This window comes from Gallinula chloropus (genome assembly GCF_964237585.1).
Source record: "Gallinula chloropus genome assembly, chromosome: 35".
NCBI lineage: Eukaryota > Metazoa > Chordata > Aves > Gruiformes > Rallidae > Gallinula > Gallinula chloropus.
The window spans coordinates 696343-710756 of NC_140120.1; the positions used below are offsets into that span (position 1 = coordinate 696343).

At 51.2% G+C, this 14414-nt stretch overlaps 2 protein-coding genes across 2 annotated transcripts; both read left to right on the forward strand.

The window, feature by feature from the left end:
• Nucleotides 1-4685: 4685 nt before the first annotated feature.
• LOC311203100 (olfactory receptor 14A16-like) lies at nt 4686-5612 on the forward strand (the record flags this gene model as incomplete). Its single annotated transcript, XM_084277735.1, has 1 exon — nt 4686-5612. The coding sequence occupies one exon, from the start codon at nt 4686-4688 to the stop codon at nt 5610-5612; it is 927 nt and encodes a 308-aa protein (XP_084133861.1).
• Nucleotides 5613-13098: 7486 nt separating this feature from the next.
• On the forward strand, nt 13099-14025 carry LOC311203101 (olfactory receptor 14A16-like; the record flags this gene model as incomplete). The annotated part of the gene is made up of 1 exon (XM_084277736.1): nt 13099-14025. The coding sequence occupies one exon, from the start codon at nt 13099-13101 to the stop codon at nt 14023-14025; it is 927 nt and encodes a 308-aa protein (XP_084133862.1).
• Between the last annotated feature and the right edge of the window lie 389 nt (nt 14026-14414).

A 14414-nucleotide genomic window follows, 5' to 3' on the forward strand; every position in this document is an offset into this window, starting at 1 on the left:
CGCATTTTCCCATCACCTTCTCCTAGAAAATTTCACTGCTTGTGGCTTGGAAACTGTGGTGGTTCAGTCCCAAGCAATGGCTGAGCTGCTCGCTCACTCCCGGAGGAGAAACAGACAGAGCCTCTGTGGGTTGGGATAAGGACAGTTTAGAGACAAAAGCACCATAAAAGGGGAACAATATCAGCCCCAATTGCACTCACACCCAGTGATAGCACAGAGAGTACCTTACAAACCCAACAATAACAGAGTGCTGCTCCATGTCATGACCACCCCTCCCCAGCCAGCCCCTTTGACAGGGAAATTATGTCAGTGTCCTGTTTTGGCTGTGATGGAGTTTATTTCTTTTCTAATAGCAGATGGAATGCTGTGTTTGGGAGTTGGGAGGAGAGCAGTGCTGATAACACCCTGATGTTTCTGGTTGTTGCCAAGCAATCAAGGACTTTTCAGTTGTTCCTATTTCCCTACTAAGGAGAAGGAAGGGGACACAGCCAGGACAGGTGACCCGAACTGGCCAAAGGGGCTATTCCATGCCAATTACATCATGCTCAGGATAAAAGGGGGTGCTGGTTGGAGGAGTAGGAGGCAGCTCCAGGACGTGCAGTTTTGGGGACAGTCCTGTTTTCAGGACAGCTCTGGGCTGCTTTGCCTGAGTTGTGTGGTTCAGTGACAAACTCCATTGTGTATCATCAGTTTCATATATTTTGCTACAAAGTCCTGTTATCATTTTTATATCTCTCTTTCTGTTATTCTAGTAAACTATCCTTATCCCAACCTGCAAGGTTTTGTTTCCTTGGATTCAGGTTTTTTCCCCTTTCCCTTTCCTCTCCCTCCCTTCCAACTTGTCCCCCCACCCTCTTCCTTTTAAAGAACAAGGAACTGTGTGGTGCTCAGCTCTCAGCTGGGGCAAAACCACATCTACTAAAATCCAAACCAAATCTATTCTTAAAAACATGAAAATTCTTATATTAAAGTTATATTAATTGTCTCTTAAATGACATCTCCATCAATCTATTCAGCATGATTACATTTCATTGAATCGACAGGGCCTGCAATACAATGAAGATGATCAGTTTATTGCTGCTTAGAAACATCCAGTCATCAGTTTCCACACGGCATCCTTGAGCTCCTGGTTCCTCATGCTGTAGGTGAGGGGGTTCACTGCTGGTGGAACCACCATGTAAAGAAATACCTCTATCAGGTTAAGTGGTCTCTGGAGACTGGACAGGGGCCAACGGGTCCAAGTTGGAACAAAGGAAAGGTGACAGAGCCCTGGGACAGTCTGCTGAGTGGGTAGTAGAGTCTCCTTCTCTGGAGATATTCAAGACCCATCTGGATGCCATCCTGTCCGACCCGTCCGAGGACTCTGCTTTTGAAGGGGGGGCTTGGACTGGATGATCTCTGGAGGTCCCTTCCAACTCCAATTCTGTGATTCTGTGAATCTGTAAATAGGGAGGATATTTAGAGGGGCTCTTCAGGTAGGCAAACATGTCAGTGCTGACAAAGAAGGAGTCCACTCCCATGTAAGGAAGGCACATGGAAAAGGCTTTGTGCCATCCCTGCTCCAAGGGGATCCTCAGCACAGCCCTGAAGATCTGCACATAGGACACCACAATGAACACAAAACACCCAAAAGCCAAACATGCTCTGGCCACAATTTCCCTGAGCGAGGCCTGTGAGCAAGAGAGCTTGAGGATCTGGGGGATTTCAGAGAAGAACTGGTCAGCAGCATTGCCATGGCAGAGGGGCAGTGAAAATATATTTGCTGTGACAATATATTTAAGAAGAAATTAAAATGTATCTGTTGCTTTTTGCTGTAGAGAAAGGAGAGAGAAAGTGTAAGGAACTTTGCAGACAACAAGTTCGGTGAAGTAGGGGGAGAATGTCCTCCCAGCCTCATTGCAGAGATACCCTTGCAGCCCATGCAGAAGACCATGGTGAATGAGGCTGTTCCCCCTCAGCCCATGCTGGATGATGTGGAACAGTGATTCTACATGCAGCCTGTAGACATCACAGTGCTCAGGCAGGTGCAGAGCCCTGAAGGAGGCTGTGACCATATAGGAAGCCTGTGCTGGAGCAGATTTGCTGGCAGGGCTGTGGAGGACCCACGCTGGGGCAGTCTGTTGCTGAAGGATGGCACCCCATTCAAGTGACCCACCATGGAGCAGTTGGTGATGATCTGAAGCTATGTGGGGAGAACTCACGTTGGAGGGGTTCATGGAGGACTGTCTCCTGTGGCTGGGACCCAATGCTGGAGCAAGGGGAGACTGTGAGGAGTCCTCCCCCTGATAAGGAAAAAGCAGCTGAGACAATGTGTGATGACCTGACCTCAACCCCCAATCCCTGTCCCCCCGTGCCATTCAATCAGAGGAAGGAGAGAACTGGATGGGTTTATTGTTGTGTCCAGTTTATTCTACCAGATTCCACCTTTGAAACCATCAAATTTAGAGAAATACCTCCCAAGCAAAATGTGTGGGTGGTGAAAAAGGCTTTGGGCACCTCCCCAGGGTGGGGATTAGAAGAACCAGTAACCTTGGGGTTCCAGGCTATCCCATTGAAAGGAATAGTCCTAACACTGCCTGACATCACCTTGCAGCTCTATCAGCATGAAGTTTCACAAATGCTCAATACCCAGCAACAGCCCCCAAACAACATCTGTGAGGGATGAAGGATCTTACTGGCCTGAAAACTCCCTCACTAGGAGCACCAGTAACCTTGGGGCTCAGGGCTTTCCTAGCCAAGGGAATGGGTTGTAACAGTGTCTGACATCATCTTCAAACTCTACCAGCACTTGACCTTTCGTTACATCTTCTCTTCCCTGTGCAGCTGAAGAAGGGGCAGCTTTAGTGAGCACCACACATTCAGCAAGATATGGAAGAGGAACAAATCCATGGGCATGTGGAGTCAATGGTCATAGGCTTCAGTAATGATCATTAAACTCTTGCCCAGGAGAGCAGCCAGGTAGATGCCCAGGAAGAGCCAGAAGTGCAGGAGCTGCAGCTCCCATGTGTCTGCAAAGGGCAGGAGGAGGAACTGGCTGATGGAGTTGCTGTTGGATATTTGCTGCCTCTCGGTATGGGACAGTGTTGCAGAAGTAAAAGACAGAAGTCAGGAGACATTTATAACAAGGAAAATTAAAATGCTTCGTTTGTGTCACAAACTCCTAGGTATGGATGAGGAGCTGAAGCCTCTTCCATGGGCCAGCGTTGTGTTCCTTTCCAGCACCAGGTCTGCAAAGCAAGGATGAGGGGTCTGCAATAACTGGACTGACTCCTTTCTTTTCACAAGGGACAAGAGTCCCCTCCCTGTCCCTGCATGGGGGTCCTGTATCATGGGAAGACAAGAAAAGGGGATTGTCCTGCCCAGCTCTGGTTTGATCAGCAGAAAGGACTCTGCTGGACACAAGGATTTCTCCCCAGCCAAGGGAGGGAACGTCAGAGAGGACTTCAGTATTTTTCCAAGTTAGTTCCTTGGAGCTCCAGGGACACCTCACAGGAGCCTGTGGGGAATGGAGTATGTGATGTATTCACCTGCTCCTCTGCTGGGAGCTGGGCTGGGCTCCTGGGACAGTGGGAGCTCATGAAACATTACAGCGCTGCAGAGAGACAGCTCTGGCCAGGAGCAGCTCCTCTGCCAAGCCCACAGGGCTGGGGACACTGCCTGGAGGCACCGAGGGGAGACCTGTGAGGCTGAGAGAGCTGATGGATGCTGAGAGCTCACTGGAGGAGGAATCACCACAGCACTCTGCCTGGTATGTCTGTGGGTGCAGGGCAATGCAGGTTCTGTTCCTGGAGGGATCTCCTAAAGCTGGGACATGGGGCAGTGTGTGGGGTCTGTCAGGGGGACAGGTTCTCTCTAGGACCAGGAAGTGCTGCCTGGAAGGGATGCCCTTCTGCCCCATCAGAGGGTCAGGGCAGGACAGCTGTCTTCTCCTGGGCATGGCTGCAGAGGTGTGAAGCAGTGTGTTCACCCAGGGGTGCCCAGGGCTGTCCTTGTGAGCAGGGTCAGCACAGCCTGGCTCATGGGCTTTCTGCAGCGATATAGACAGCACCTGTGGGTTTGAGGAGGGACCCAAGGAAAGGCAGCATAAGGTCCTCCTGCTGTAAGAAAGTGCTGAATGGGTCAGCTTTGCTCCAGCTCCAGCTGATTCCTGAGAAATTCCAAAGGGACTTGGAAGAATAACATCAAGCAAACATTTTCCTGATGCTTTCCTGATTATCCTTAATCTTTACTTTGACTTCTCTCCTGTGGGCTGTGCTGACTGTGGTAGATGAGAACTTATTACTCTCCTCAAGAATGTGAAATGAAAACACAATTCTCATTGATATGGAGCTTTTCCTGAGCCCTGCACTGGGGCAGAGCCCTGATGCCAAGAGGGGTCTGCAGAGCAGAGCTGAGTGCAGATCAGGTTGGATGAGTTCTGTGAGCACAGAGCAGGAGGTGACATGGGCAAAGAGAAGCAGCTGCAGGGACAGCTCCAGGCAGCAGAGACATTGTCAGGGAGGGAGAAGGAGCTGCTCCCAGCAGTGCCCTGGCAGTGGGGATTTGATACGTCCCTGGCAGCCCCATAGTGCTGATATGATGAGGGCATTCCATGAGAAGTAGAAGGGGTTTTCCTCAAAGAAGCATTCCCTAACTTCTCACTGCCTTTCCCCCCTTGGAAAGGTCTCCACACTTGATGGCAGCAGATGTCCAACAGCAGCAGCTCCATCAGCCATTTCCTCCTCCTGCCTTTTGCAGACACACGGGAGCTGCAGCTCCTGCACTTCTGCCTCTTCCTGGGCATCTACCTGGCTGCCCTCCTGGGCAATGGCCTCATCATCATCACCATAGCCTGTGACCACCACCTCCACACCCCCATGTACTTCTTCCTCCTCAACCTCTCTCTTACTGACCTTGGCTTCATCTCCACCACAGTTCCCAAATCCATGGCCAATTCCTTGTGGGACACCAGGGCCATTTCCTACACAGGATGTGTGGCTCAAATATTTTTCTTTTTATTTTTGATCTCCACAGAGTACTATATTCTCACTGTCATGGCCTATGACCGCTACGTTGCCATCTGCCACCCCCTGCACTACAGGACCCTCCTGGGCAGCAGAGCTTGTGTCCACAAGGCAGCAGCTGCCTGGGCCAGTGGGTTTCTCTATTCTCTGCTGCACACAGCCAGTACATTTTCACTGCGCCTCTGCCATGGAAATGCCCTTGACCAGTTCTTCTGTGAAATCCCCCAGATCCTCAAGCTCTCCTGCTCAGATGCCTATCTCAGTGAAACTGGACTCATTGTGGTCAGTGTCTGCTTATTTTTTGGCTGTTTTGTGTTCATCGTGGTGTCCTATGTGCAGATCTTCAGGGCTGTGCTGAGGATCCCCTCACAGCAGGGACGGCACAAAGCCTTTTCCACCTGCCTCCCTCATCTGGCTGTGGTCTCCTTGTTCCTCAGCACTGCCACGTTCGCCTACATGAAGCCCCCGTCCATTTCCTCCCATTTTTTGGACCTGGTAGTGGCATTTCTTTACTGTGTGTTTCCACCAGCAGTGAACCCCCTCATCTACAGCATGAGGAACCAGGAGCTAAAGGGTGCTGTGTGGAAACAGGTGACTGGACGTTTCTAAGCAGCAATAAACTCCTCATCTTCTGCCTGTCACTGGCCATGTAACACACGTTAGGACCTTTATGATTATAGTAGGGATTTTAGTTGTTGGTTTCTTTTTCATCACGTTCTGTCTAAGCTATAATAACATGGTCCTCATGCATCCCATTCCAAATTGACTATCTCCTGGTCTGGTGAGACACAGACACTGTGTAATGATGAGCTGTGCTCTATCAACTGAGCCATGACAGAAAATACCCATGAAGGAAAAATATCCTCCATTGTAATATTCCTTTGAACTGTTCATCATTAAATACCTAATTGAAATCCAATTATTTGTAGAAGTCTGGATTTTTTTAATGAAAAGGACTTGAAGAGATATGCTTTTTAAGGCTTTCTGTATTTTTATGAGACCCATGGTATATTTGCTTCTGAGTCCACAGACCTCAGATACTAAGAGGACACTGAAGACACTCTCAAAATGCCAGTCAGACTCAATGCCCAAAGTACCTTGAAACAGTCATGGGCCCTACTGTGAGCCATTACTGACAAAGCCGCCCCATGAACATCTTACACCTCTCAACTGGAGCCCATGAGGACAAACCCAGGCAAAGCACAGGCAGCTCTGATGCTGAGGACACCCTGGCTTGGTCTGATGAAGCAGAAATGCCAAGTGCTGACCCACAGCCCCTGGGCAGGGAGATCCTGACCCTAACCTGTGTCTCAAGACTCTTACATTGGATTTGGGGAGTGTGATGCCAAGGGTAGGACAGGAGTATGACACAGGGATGCCTCCCTACGTTGAGTTCAAGGAAGCAATGATGTTCCATGGCCACAAGGACAATGTGTCTCCTCTGAGGCCTCTGCAGGGACATCAGCCACAGCCAAGGGGGCAAAGGACTCATTTCTATCAGGTGCTTTCAGCCTGGCCAACACCCCTGACCTTCTGCACCACAGCCCATGTGACACTGCCCCACACCTGTGCCTGTTTCTCTGCAGGTTCCCATCCCCTTTCCCCACCTTGTTCTCACCCCACCATGTCCCTGCCTGTACTGCTGTCTCTCCCTCCTCACCAGCTTTTCCCAGATAATCCAAGCAGCCAGCTCATCCACACTTCCTCCAAGTAACTCCAAGCACCACAGCACTACCCTCAGAATGGCATTTCTCCATGATCATAACCCATCTGCACCTCTAGTTTTAATTGCCTTTCATTTGTAAAGGAAATTTCAAGCTCTCTGGAGCTACCCCTATACTCTGCTCAGACTCCCCTTCCCCAGGCTAAAGAAGCCCAGATCTCTCAGCCTCTCCACACAAGACCCCTAACCCTATCTTAGCAGAATTTCTCTCAACCTTGTGACTGTTCCTCCACACTCGTCCTGAGCTGGGGACCTCCCACTGCTGGACTCTCTGCTGGTGTCCACACCAGTGCTGAGTCAAACTGACAGTGAGTGCCTTTGCCTGGGTGGCCGTACTGCTCCCAGTGCTGCCCAGAACTTTCTCTTAGAGAAGCTTACAGCTTGTGGCTTGGAAACTGTGGTGGTTCAGCCCCAAACAATGGCTGAGCACCACATGCTGCTCACTCACTCCCGGAGGAGAAACAGACAGAGCCTCTGTGGGTTGGGGTAAGGACAGTTTACTGACAAAAGCACCATAAAAGGGGAACAATAACAGCCCCAATTGCACTCACACCCAGTGATAGCACAGAGAGTACCTTACAAACCCAACAATAACAGAGTGCTGCACCATGCCATGACCACCCCTCCCCATCCAGCCCCTTGGATGGGGAAGTGATGTCAGGTGGTGTGGAAAACAGCCCAGGCGAACTCAGCACAGCTGTGCTAGCTTCTTGGGGAGGTGAGCTCTGGCCTGGCCAGAACCAGGACATTACCCACCCGTTTCCACACCATCTACATCTTGCCCAGATCTTACATTTTCAGAGTACTGGGGAGGTTCATAACATCATTTATTATTTAGACCATCTGCCATGGACCACCATCCAGGAAATAGTATAGAGAAATATGTAATATTTGGCCTGTTTTCTCCTTTGGCAATGTCTAAATCCAGCTGGATGGCTTTCACCTCTGCAAACTGGCTGGATTTGCCTTCTCCATAGGCAGCTTCTGCAACTTGGCGTGTGGGACTCCCTACAGCAGCCTTCCACCTCTGATGTTTACCAGCAATGCCACAGGACCCATCGGTGCACAGGGCGTATTTTTTCTCATTTTCTGGCAGTTCACTGTACAGTGAGGCCTCTTCAGCACGTGGCACCTGTTACTGTGGTGATATTCCACAATCTTTGCCTTCTGGCCAGTCTGTGATCACTCCCAGGGTTCCTGGGTGATTGGGGTTTCCTATTCCAGCCTGCTGTGGGATAAATGTGACCCACTTGCTCAACGTAGCATCAGTGGCATGGTGTGTAGGAGGGGCCTTCCCTTTGAACATCCAGCCCAGCACCAGCAGTTGGGTGCCAGGAGGAGCTGGGCTTCAGTCCCAATCACTTCTTAAGTGGCTCAAACCCCTTCCTGTGCTGCCAGTATTTCCTTTTCTGTTAGAGTGTCTGGATCCTCTGTAGCCCCGACTCCAAAACCCCAGAGACTGACCTTGAGCCTCCCCTGGTGCTTTCTGCCAGAGTCTCCAGGTAGGGCCATTCTCCCAGGCTGACCTGTAGAACACATTTTTCACATCTGGCCCAGTCTGGACAGGCCCAAGTGCTCCTACACAGACTATCTCCTGTTTGATCTCTTCAAAGGCTTCTCACTGCTCATTGGAAATCGGTCTCTTACCAGGTTACACGGTAGAGAGGGCTGACAATGAGACTGTGGTTTGGGATATGCATTCTCCAGAACCCCACAGTGCCTAGGAAAGCTTGGGTCTCCTTTTTGAGGGTGGATGGAGACATGGCTGCTATTGTATTGATAACATCCACTGGGATCTGATGACACCCATCCTGCTATTTTATTCCTAAAAAGTGGATTCCTTAAGCAGGTCCCTTGCCATTGGTTTGTCTGGTGGCAAAACCAACTTTAGCAGAATTCAGATCATTTTCTTCCCTTTCTCAAAAAATTCCTCTGCTGTGCTGTCCCATGCCATGACATCATCAATATACTGTAGGTGCTCTGGGGCTTCACCCTGCTCTAATGCAGACTGGATCAGTCCATGGCAGATGGTGGGGCTGTGTTTCCAGCCCTGGGGCAGTCGATCCCAGGTGTCCTGGATTCTCTTCCAACTGAAAGTAAAGTCTGGCCTGCACTCTGCCACCAAAGGAATCAAGAAAAAAGCATTTGCAATGTCCATTGTGGCATAGCATCTGGCTGCTTTTGAGTCCAGTTCATACTGGAGTTCCAGCAGGTCTGGCACTGCAGCACTCAGAGGCAGCGTGACCTCATTCAGGGCACGATAGTCCAGCCTCAGCCTCCACTTTGCACTGGGATTCTGCACTGGCCAGATTGCACTGTTGAAGGGTGAGCGCGTTCTACCAATCACTCCCTGACTCTCCAGTTGATGATCAGTTTCTGAATGGGAATCAGGGAGTCTCTGTTGGGTGTGGTATTGTTGCCTGTGCACCATCATGGTAGCAACTGGTACTCGCTGTTCTTCAGCCTTTAGCAGCCCCACAACAGCAGGGTCTTCTGACAGTCCAGGCAGAAGAGACACATGTTCAATGTCTTCTGTCTCTGAGGCAGCTATTCCAAAAGCCCACTGGTACCCTTTTGGGTCTTTGAAATGCCCTCTCTGCAGGAAGTCTATGCCCAGGATGCATGGAGCTGCAGATCATCAGGATCACACTAAATCATCTCTCACATGGCTCATCCCCTCAGATAATGGATATCTCTCTCCATGGCCATCCACTGGTCTGGCCAATACACAACATCTTCAATGAACTGGTACCTTGCCCTTACCCTTGATAGAAGTCACATCCAGAGGCTGAGAGCTTGAGCCTTCCTTCCAATCGCCTTGTTACTGCCTCCTTCTCTGGACAGGGATCCCAGCTGCTTGGCCTCCCTGCCTTCTCCCTGCTGCCTGCCCCATTGTCCCAGCATGGCAGTAGCCAGGTGATGATGTGCTCCCCTGGAAGGCGGCTGAAGTCTTTTCTCATGTCTCTCAGCTCAAGGACAAGGATCGGGTTATAACCTCTGGTATTGCCTCTTCAGGGCCTTGCAATGGTCCCAGTTCATCAGCATCTCTCCCGATGAGGACTGATTTCTCCATGTATTTCTTCTTCTGGATAGAGGTGACTGACAGGCGTACTGGTTGGCTGTCTGGATCAGCTCTGGGGTTGGCCTCTGAGGTTTGAGCACCCATGGTGCTTGTTGGGGAGACTGGAGGAGCTGCACTCTCTGAGGCACGGGTAGCTCCAGTGCCTGTTGGAAGGGTTCTTTCTGGCTCAGCTGTGGTGTTGGTTTCTGAGGCCTGGGCAGCCACAGTGCCTCTGGATCTGTTTTTCTTGTCTAGGTATTTTTCATGCCCTCCCACACCCCATGCCACCCCTGACCCTTCAGCCCAGGGAAGACCTCTTGGCAATATTCTTGGAACAGTTGTTGGTAACACATAGGTCCAGACAGACATTCAGGAGAGAGAGCAAGACACATATGCTGGTCTGAACATCCCAGGGATAGTCAACGTTCTCAACAGATGCTGTAAAAAGCCTAAAGGGAAAAGGGGAGGAGAAAGCACCCCTCACCTCATCCTCTACCCTTATCACAAACCTTCAGGCCCTACCTTGGGCTCCAAAAAGGGCTGTGGTGGTTCAGCTCCAACCAGTGGCTGAGCAGCACATGCTGCTTACTCCCTCCCACAGGGGGAACAGACAGAGCCTCCGTGGGCTGGCCTAAGGACAGTTTACTGACCAAATCACCATGAAAGGCGAATAACCCAGAGTGAATTTCACTTATACCCAGTTATGACCCAGTAGCTGCACAACATGATGACCAACCCAATGACTCGGCTGCACTAGCACTTCCCTGGAGGCACCAGGAGTGCCCCTCCCCAACAAGCCCCTTTTCTGGGGGAGTGATGTCAAGTGGTGTGGCAAACAGCCTGGGCTAACTCAGCTCTCCTGTGCTGCCTGCCTGGGGAGGTTAACTCTGCCCTGGCAAGATCCAGGACAGATGGGATAGGATTGGGATGGGGACTGGGATTGGGATGATGTAGTCAAGGCACCCATCGATCAGGTGGCCTGTCAGTGTACCAGGGTTGTTTGCCTGTTCAGCTGTAAAGTCACAGGCTGTAGGAGGTGATAACTGCCCTACGACCTGCCCAAATCCTTCCACAAACCCTACCAGCCAGGGACTGGCTGCTGAGGGAGGAGGAAATGTTGGAGAGATTGGAACAATGATCATTAAACTGTTGCCCAGTCAGAAGTGCAGGAGCTGCAGCTCCCCTGTGTCTGCAAAGGGCAGGAGCAGGAACTGGCTGATGGAGCTGCTGCTGGACATGTGGTGCCTTTGGGTAATGATGGTCCTAACTGTGACCATCTGGTGTCTTTTCATTTGGCCAAAGGAATTCCCCACCAGGCTCAAAAATGCTCCTCATCCCAGGCAGCATTGCTCTATTGGACCTTGAACCCACTCATGTCTCTTGGACCACCTTTGGCCCTTCGGGTGACAACAGGGGTTGGTGTCTGAGCAACTCTCTCCTGGCCTCCACCCTCAGTAATTCCCAGCAGCTCCCAGGCAGCCATGCTCCTTAACCTTTGCATGGAGTCAGAGACCCCTACCTGTCCCTTCCTGGGTGTCCTATCTCCTAGGGAGAGAAGGAAAGGTGATTGTCCTGCCCAGCTCTGGTTTGATCAGGAGAAAGGACTCTGCTGGACACAAGGATTTCTCCCCAGACAAGGGAGGGAAAGTCAGTGAGAACTTCAGTTTCTTTCCAAGTAGGTTCCCTGGAGCTCTAGGGAGGAGCCCAGAGGGGATGGAGGGTATGATGTCTTCACCTGCTCCTCTGCTGTGAGCTGGGCTGGGCTCCTGGGATGGGCAGTGGGAGCTCAGAAATATTGCAGCACTGCAGAGATACAGCTCTGGCCAGGAGCAGCTCCTCTGCCAAGCACACAGGGCTGGGGACACTGCCTGGAGGCACCGAGGGGAGACCTGTGAGGCTGAGAGAGCTGATGGATGCTGAGAGCTCACTGGAGGAGAAATCTCCACAGCCTCTCCCTGGTATGTCTGTGGGTGCAGGGCAATGCAGGTTCTGTTCCTGGAGGGATCTCCTAAAGCTGGGACATAGGGCAGTGTGTGGGGTCTGTCAGGAGGACAGGTTCTCTGTAGGACCAGAAAGTGCTGCCTGGAAGGGATGCCCTTGTGTTCCATCAGAGGGACAGGGCAGGACAGCTGTCTTCTCCTGGGCATGGTTGAGAGGTGCCCAGGGCTGTCCTTGTGAGCAGGGTCCCTATGCCCTCGGGGTCTGTTTGCTGGGGCAGGGACTCTGCTGCTGCCAGGGTCAGCACTCAGCCTGCCTGCTGGGCTTTCCACAGGGATATAGACAACACCTCTGGGTTAAAGCAGTGACCCAGGGAAGGGCAACGCAAGGTCCTTCTGCTGTAAGAAAATGCTGCCTGGGTCAGCTTTGCTCCCAGCCAGAGCTGATCCTTGAGAAATGCCAAAGAGAATATTTCTCCAAAGGCAGAGTCTTTGCTTTGACTTTTCCTCTCCTGTGGGCTGTGCTGACTGTGGGAGATGAGAACTTATTTCTCCCCTTGAGAATATGCAGTGAAAACTTGATTCTCATGAAGATGTTGGAGCCTGGGCTGAGCCCTGCACACACAGAGGTTCCCTGGGGCAGAGCCCTGATACCAGGAGGGGTCTGCAGAGCAGAGCTGAGCACAGGGCAGGTTGGATGAGGTCTGTGAGCACAGAGCAGGAGGTGACATGGGCAAAGAGAAGCAGCTGCAGGGACAGCTCCAGGCAGCAGAGGCATTGTCAGGGAGGAAGAGTGAGCTGCTCCCAGCAATGCCCTGGCAGTGGGGATTTGGTACCTCCCTGACATCACCCACCGTGCTGACACTTTCCCACAGCAACCCCCTGGTTTCTGCCACCCAGCACAGACTCTGCACCCAGACTTCCACGTTTTCAGTCTGAGAAACCTGCGAGTACCTGTCTGTCTGTTCCTGTCCTTGCAGCCCTGGCTGGATTGTTTCTCACTGCTTCCCTTCCTATCCTTGCTGCCTTTGTCCCACCATTACCAAAGCTCTGCTCTGCCCTGGGGTGAAACTGGAGTGTCAGTGCTGAAAAGCTCATTCCTATCCACAGGGGATTTAGTCTGAGATCAAACCATCCTTCTATGTACTGACTGCTGCCAGGCAGGACTGAGTTCTCAAGAGCCACAGCTGACCCTCCTACCAGCAGTGGCAAGCTCAAGCCAGCACAAAGCAGAACCCCAAAAGGGACCTGACAAAAGTCTTCCTGAATCCAGAGAGTCAATGTGAATTGGAAGAGGTTTTCCTCAAAGAAGAGTTCCCTAAATTCTCACTACTTTTTTCTCCTCAGACAGGTCTCCACATTTGATGGCAGCAGATGTCCAACAGCAGCAGCTCCATCAGCCAGTTCCTCCTCCTGCCCTTTGCAGACACAAGGGAGCTGCAGCTCCTGCACTTCTGGCTCTTCCTGGGCATCTACCTGGCTGCTCTCCTGGGCAATGGCCTCATCATCATCACCATAGCCTGTGACCACCACCTCCACACCCCCATGTACTTCTTCCTCCTCAACCTCTCTCTTACTGACCTTGGCTGCATTTCCTCCACTGTTCCCAAATCCATGGCCAATTCCTTGTGGGACACCAGGGCCATTTCCTACACAGGATGTCTGGCTCAATTCTTTTTCTTTCTATTTTTGATCTCAACAGAGTTCTGTCTTCTCACTGTCATGGCCTATGACCGCTACGTTGCCATCTGCCACCCCCTGCACTACGGGACCCTCCTGGGCAGCAGAGCTTGTGTCCACATGGCAGCAGCTGCCTGGGCCAGTGGGTTTCTCTATTCTGTGCTGCACACAGCCAACACATTTTCCCTGCCCCTGTGCCATGGCAATGTCATTGACCAGTTCTTCTGTGAAATCCCCCAGATCCTCAAGCTCTCCTGCTCAGATGCCTACCTCAGGGAAACTGGACTCATTGTGTTCAGTGCTTGTTTAGGTTTTGGGTGTTTTGTGTTCATCGTGGTGTCCTATGTGCAGATCTTCAGGGCTGTGCTGAGGATCCCCTCGCAGCAGGGACGGCACAAAGCCTTTTCCACCTGCCTCCCTCACCTGGCCGTGGTCTCCCTGTTTCTCAGCACTTCCGTCTTTGGCAACCTGAAGCCCCCCTCCATCTCTTCCCTATTTCTGGACCTGTTATTGGCATTTCTTTACTCAGTGTTTCCACCAGCAGTGAACCCCCTCATCTACAGCATGAGGAACCAGGAGCTCAAGGATGCTGTGTGGAAACTGAGGACTGGATATTTTTAATCGCCAACAAACCGCTCATCTTCTTCTTCATATCTCTGACCATGTACTTCATGCCTGGACATGTCCATACTTTGTAGGGGTTTTAGTTCTTGGGCTGTTTTCCTTCTCTTTTGTCTAAGCTGTAATAACATGGTGCATGTTCATCCCATCCCTAATGCAGTTTCTCTGGGTCTTGTGTGCCCCAGACCCTGGGTAATGTCGAGCTGTGCTCCCGTGTCTGACTGGAAAGGTGCACAAAATTTTCTTTCTTAAATCTTCTCTTGAAATTTATTAAAAATGTATAAGGTAATTCTTCCAGATATCTAACCTAAATCTCCCCTGGAGAATGTTAAATTGTCTGGTCCTATCGCTTGTTACCTGAGCCCGACCCCCATGTCTATACACCGTCC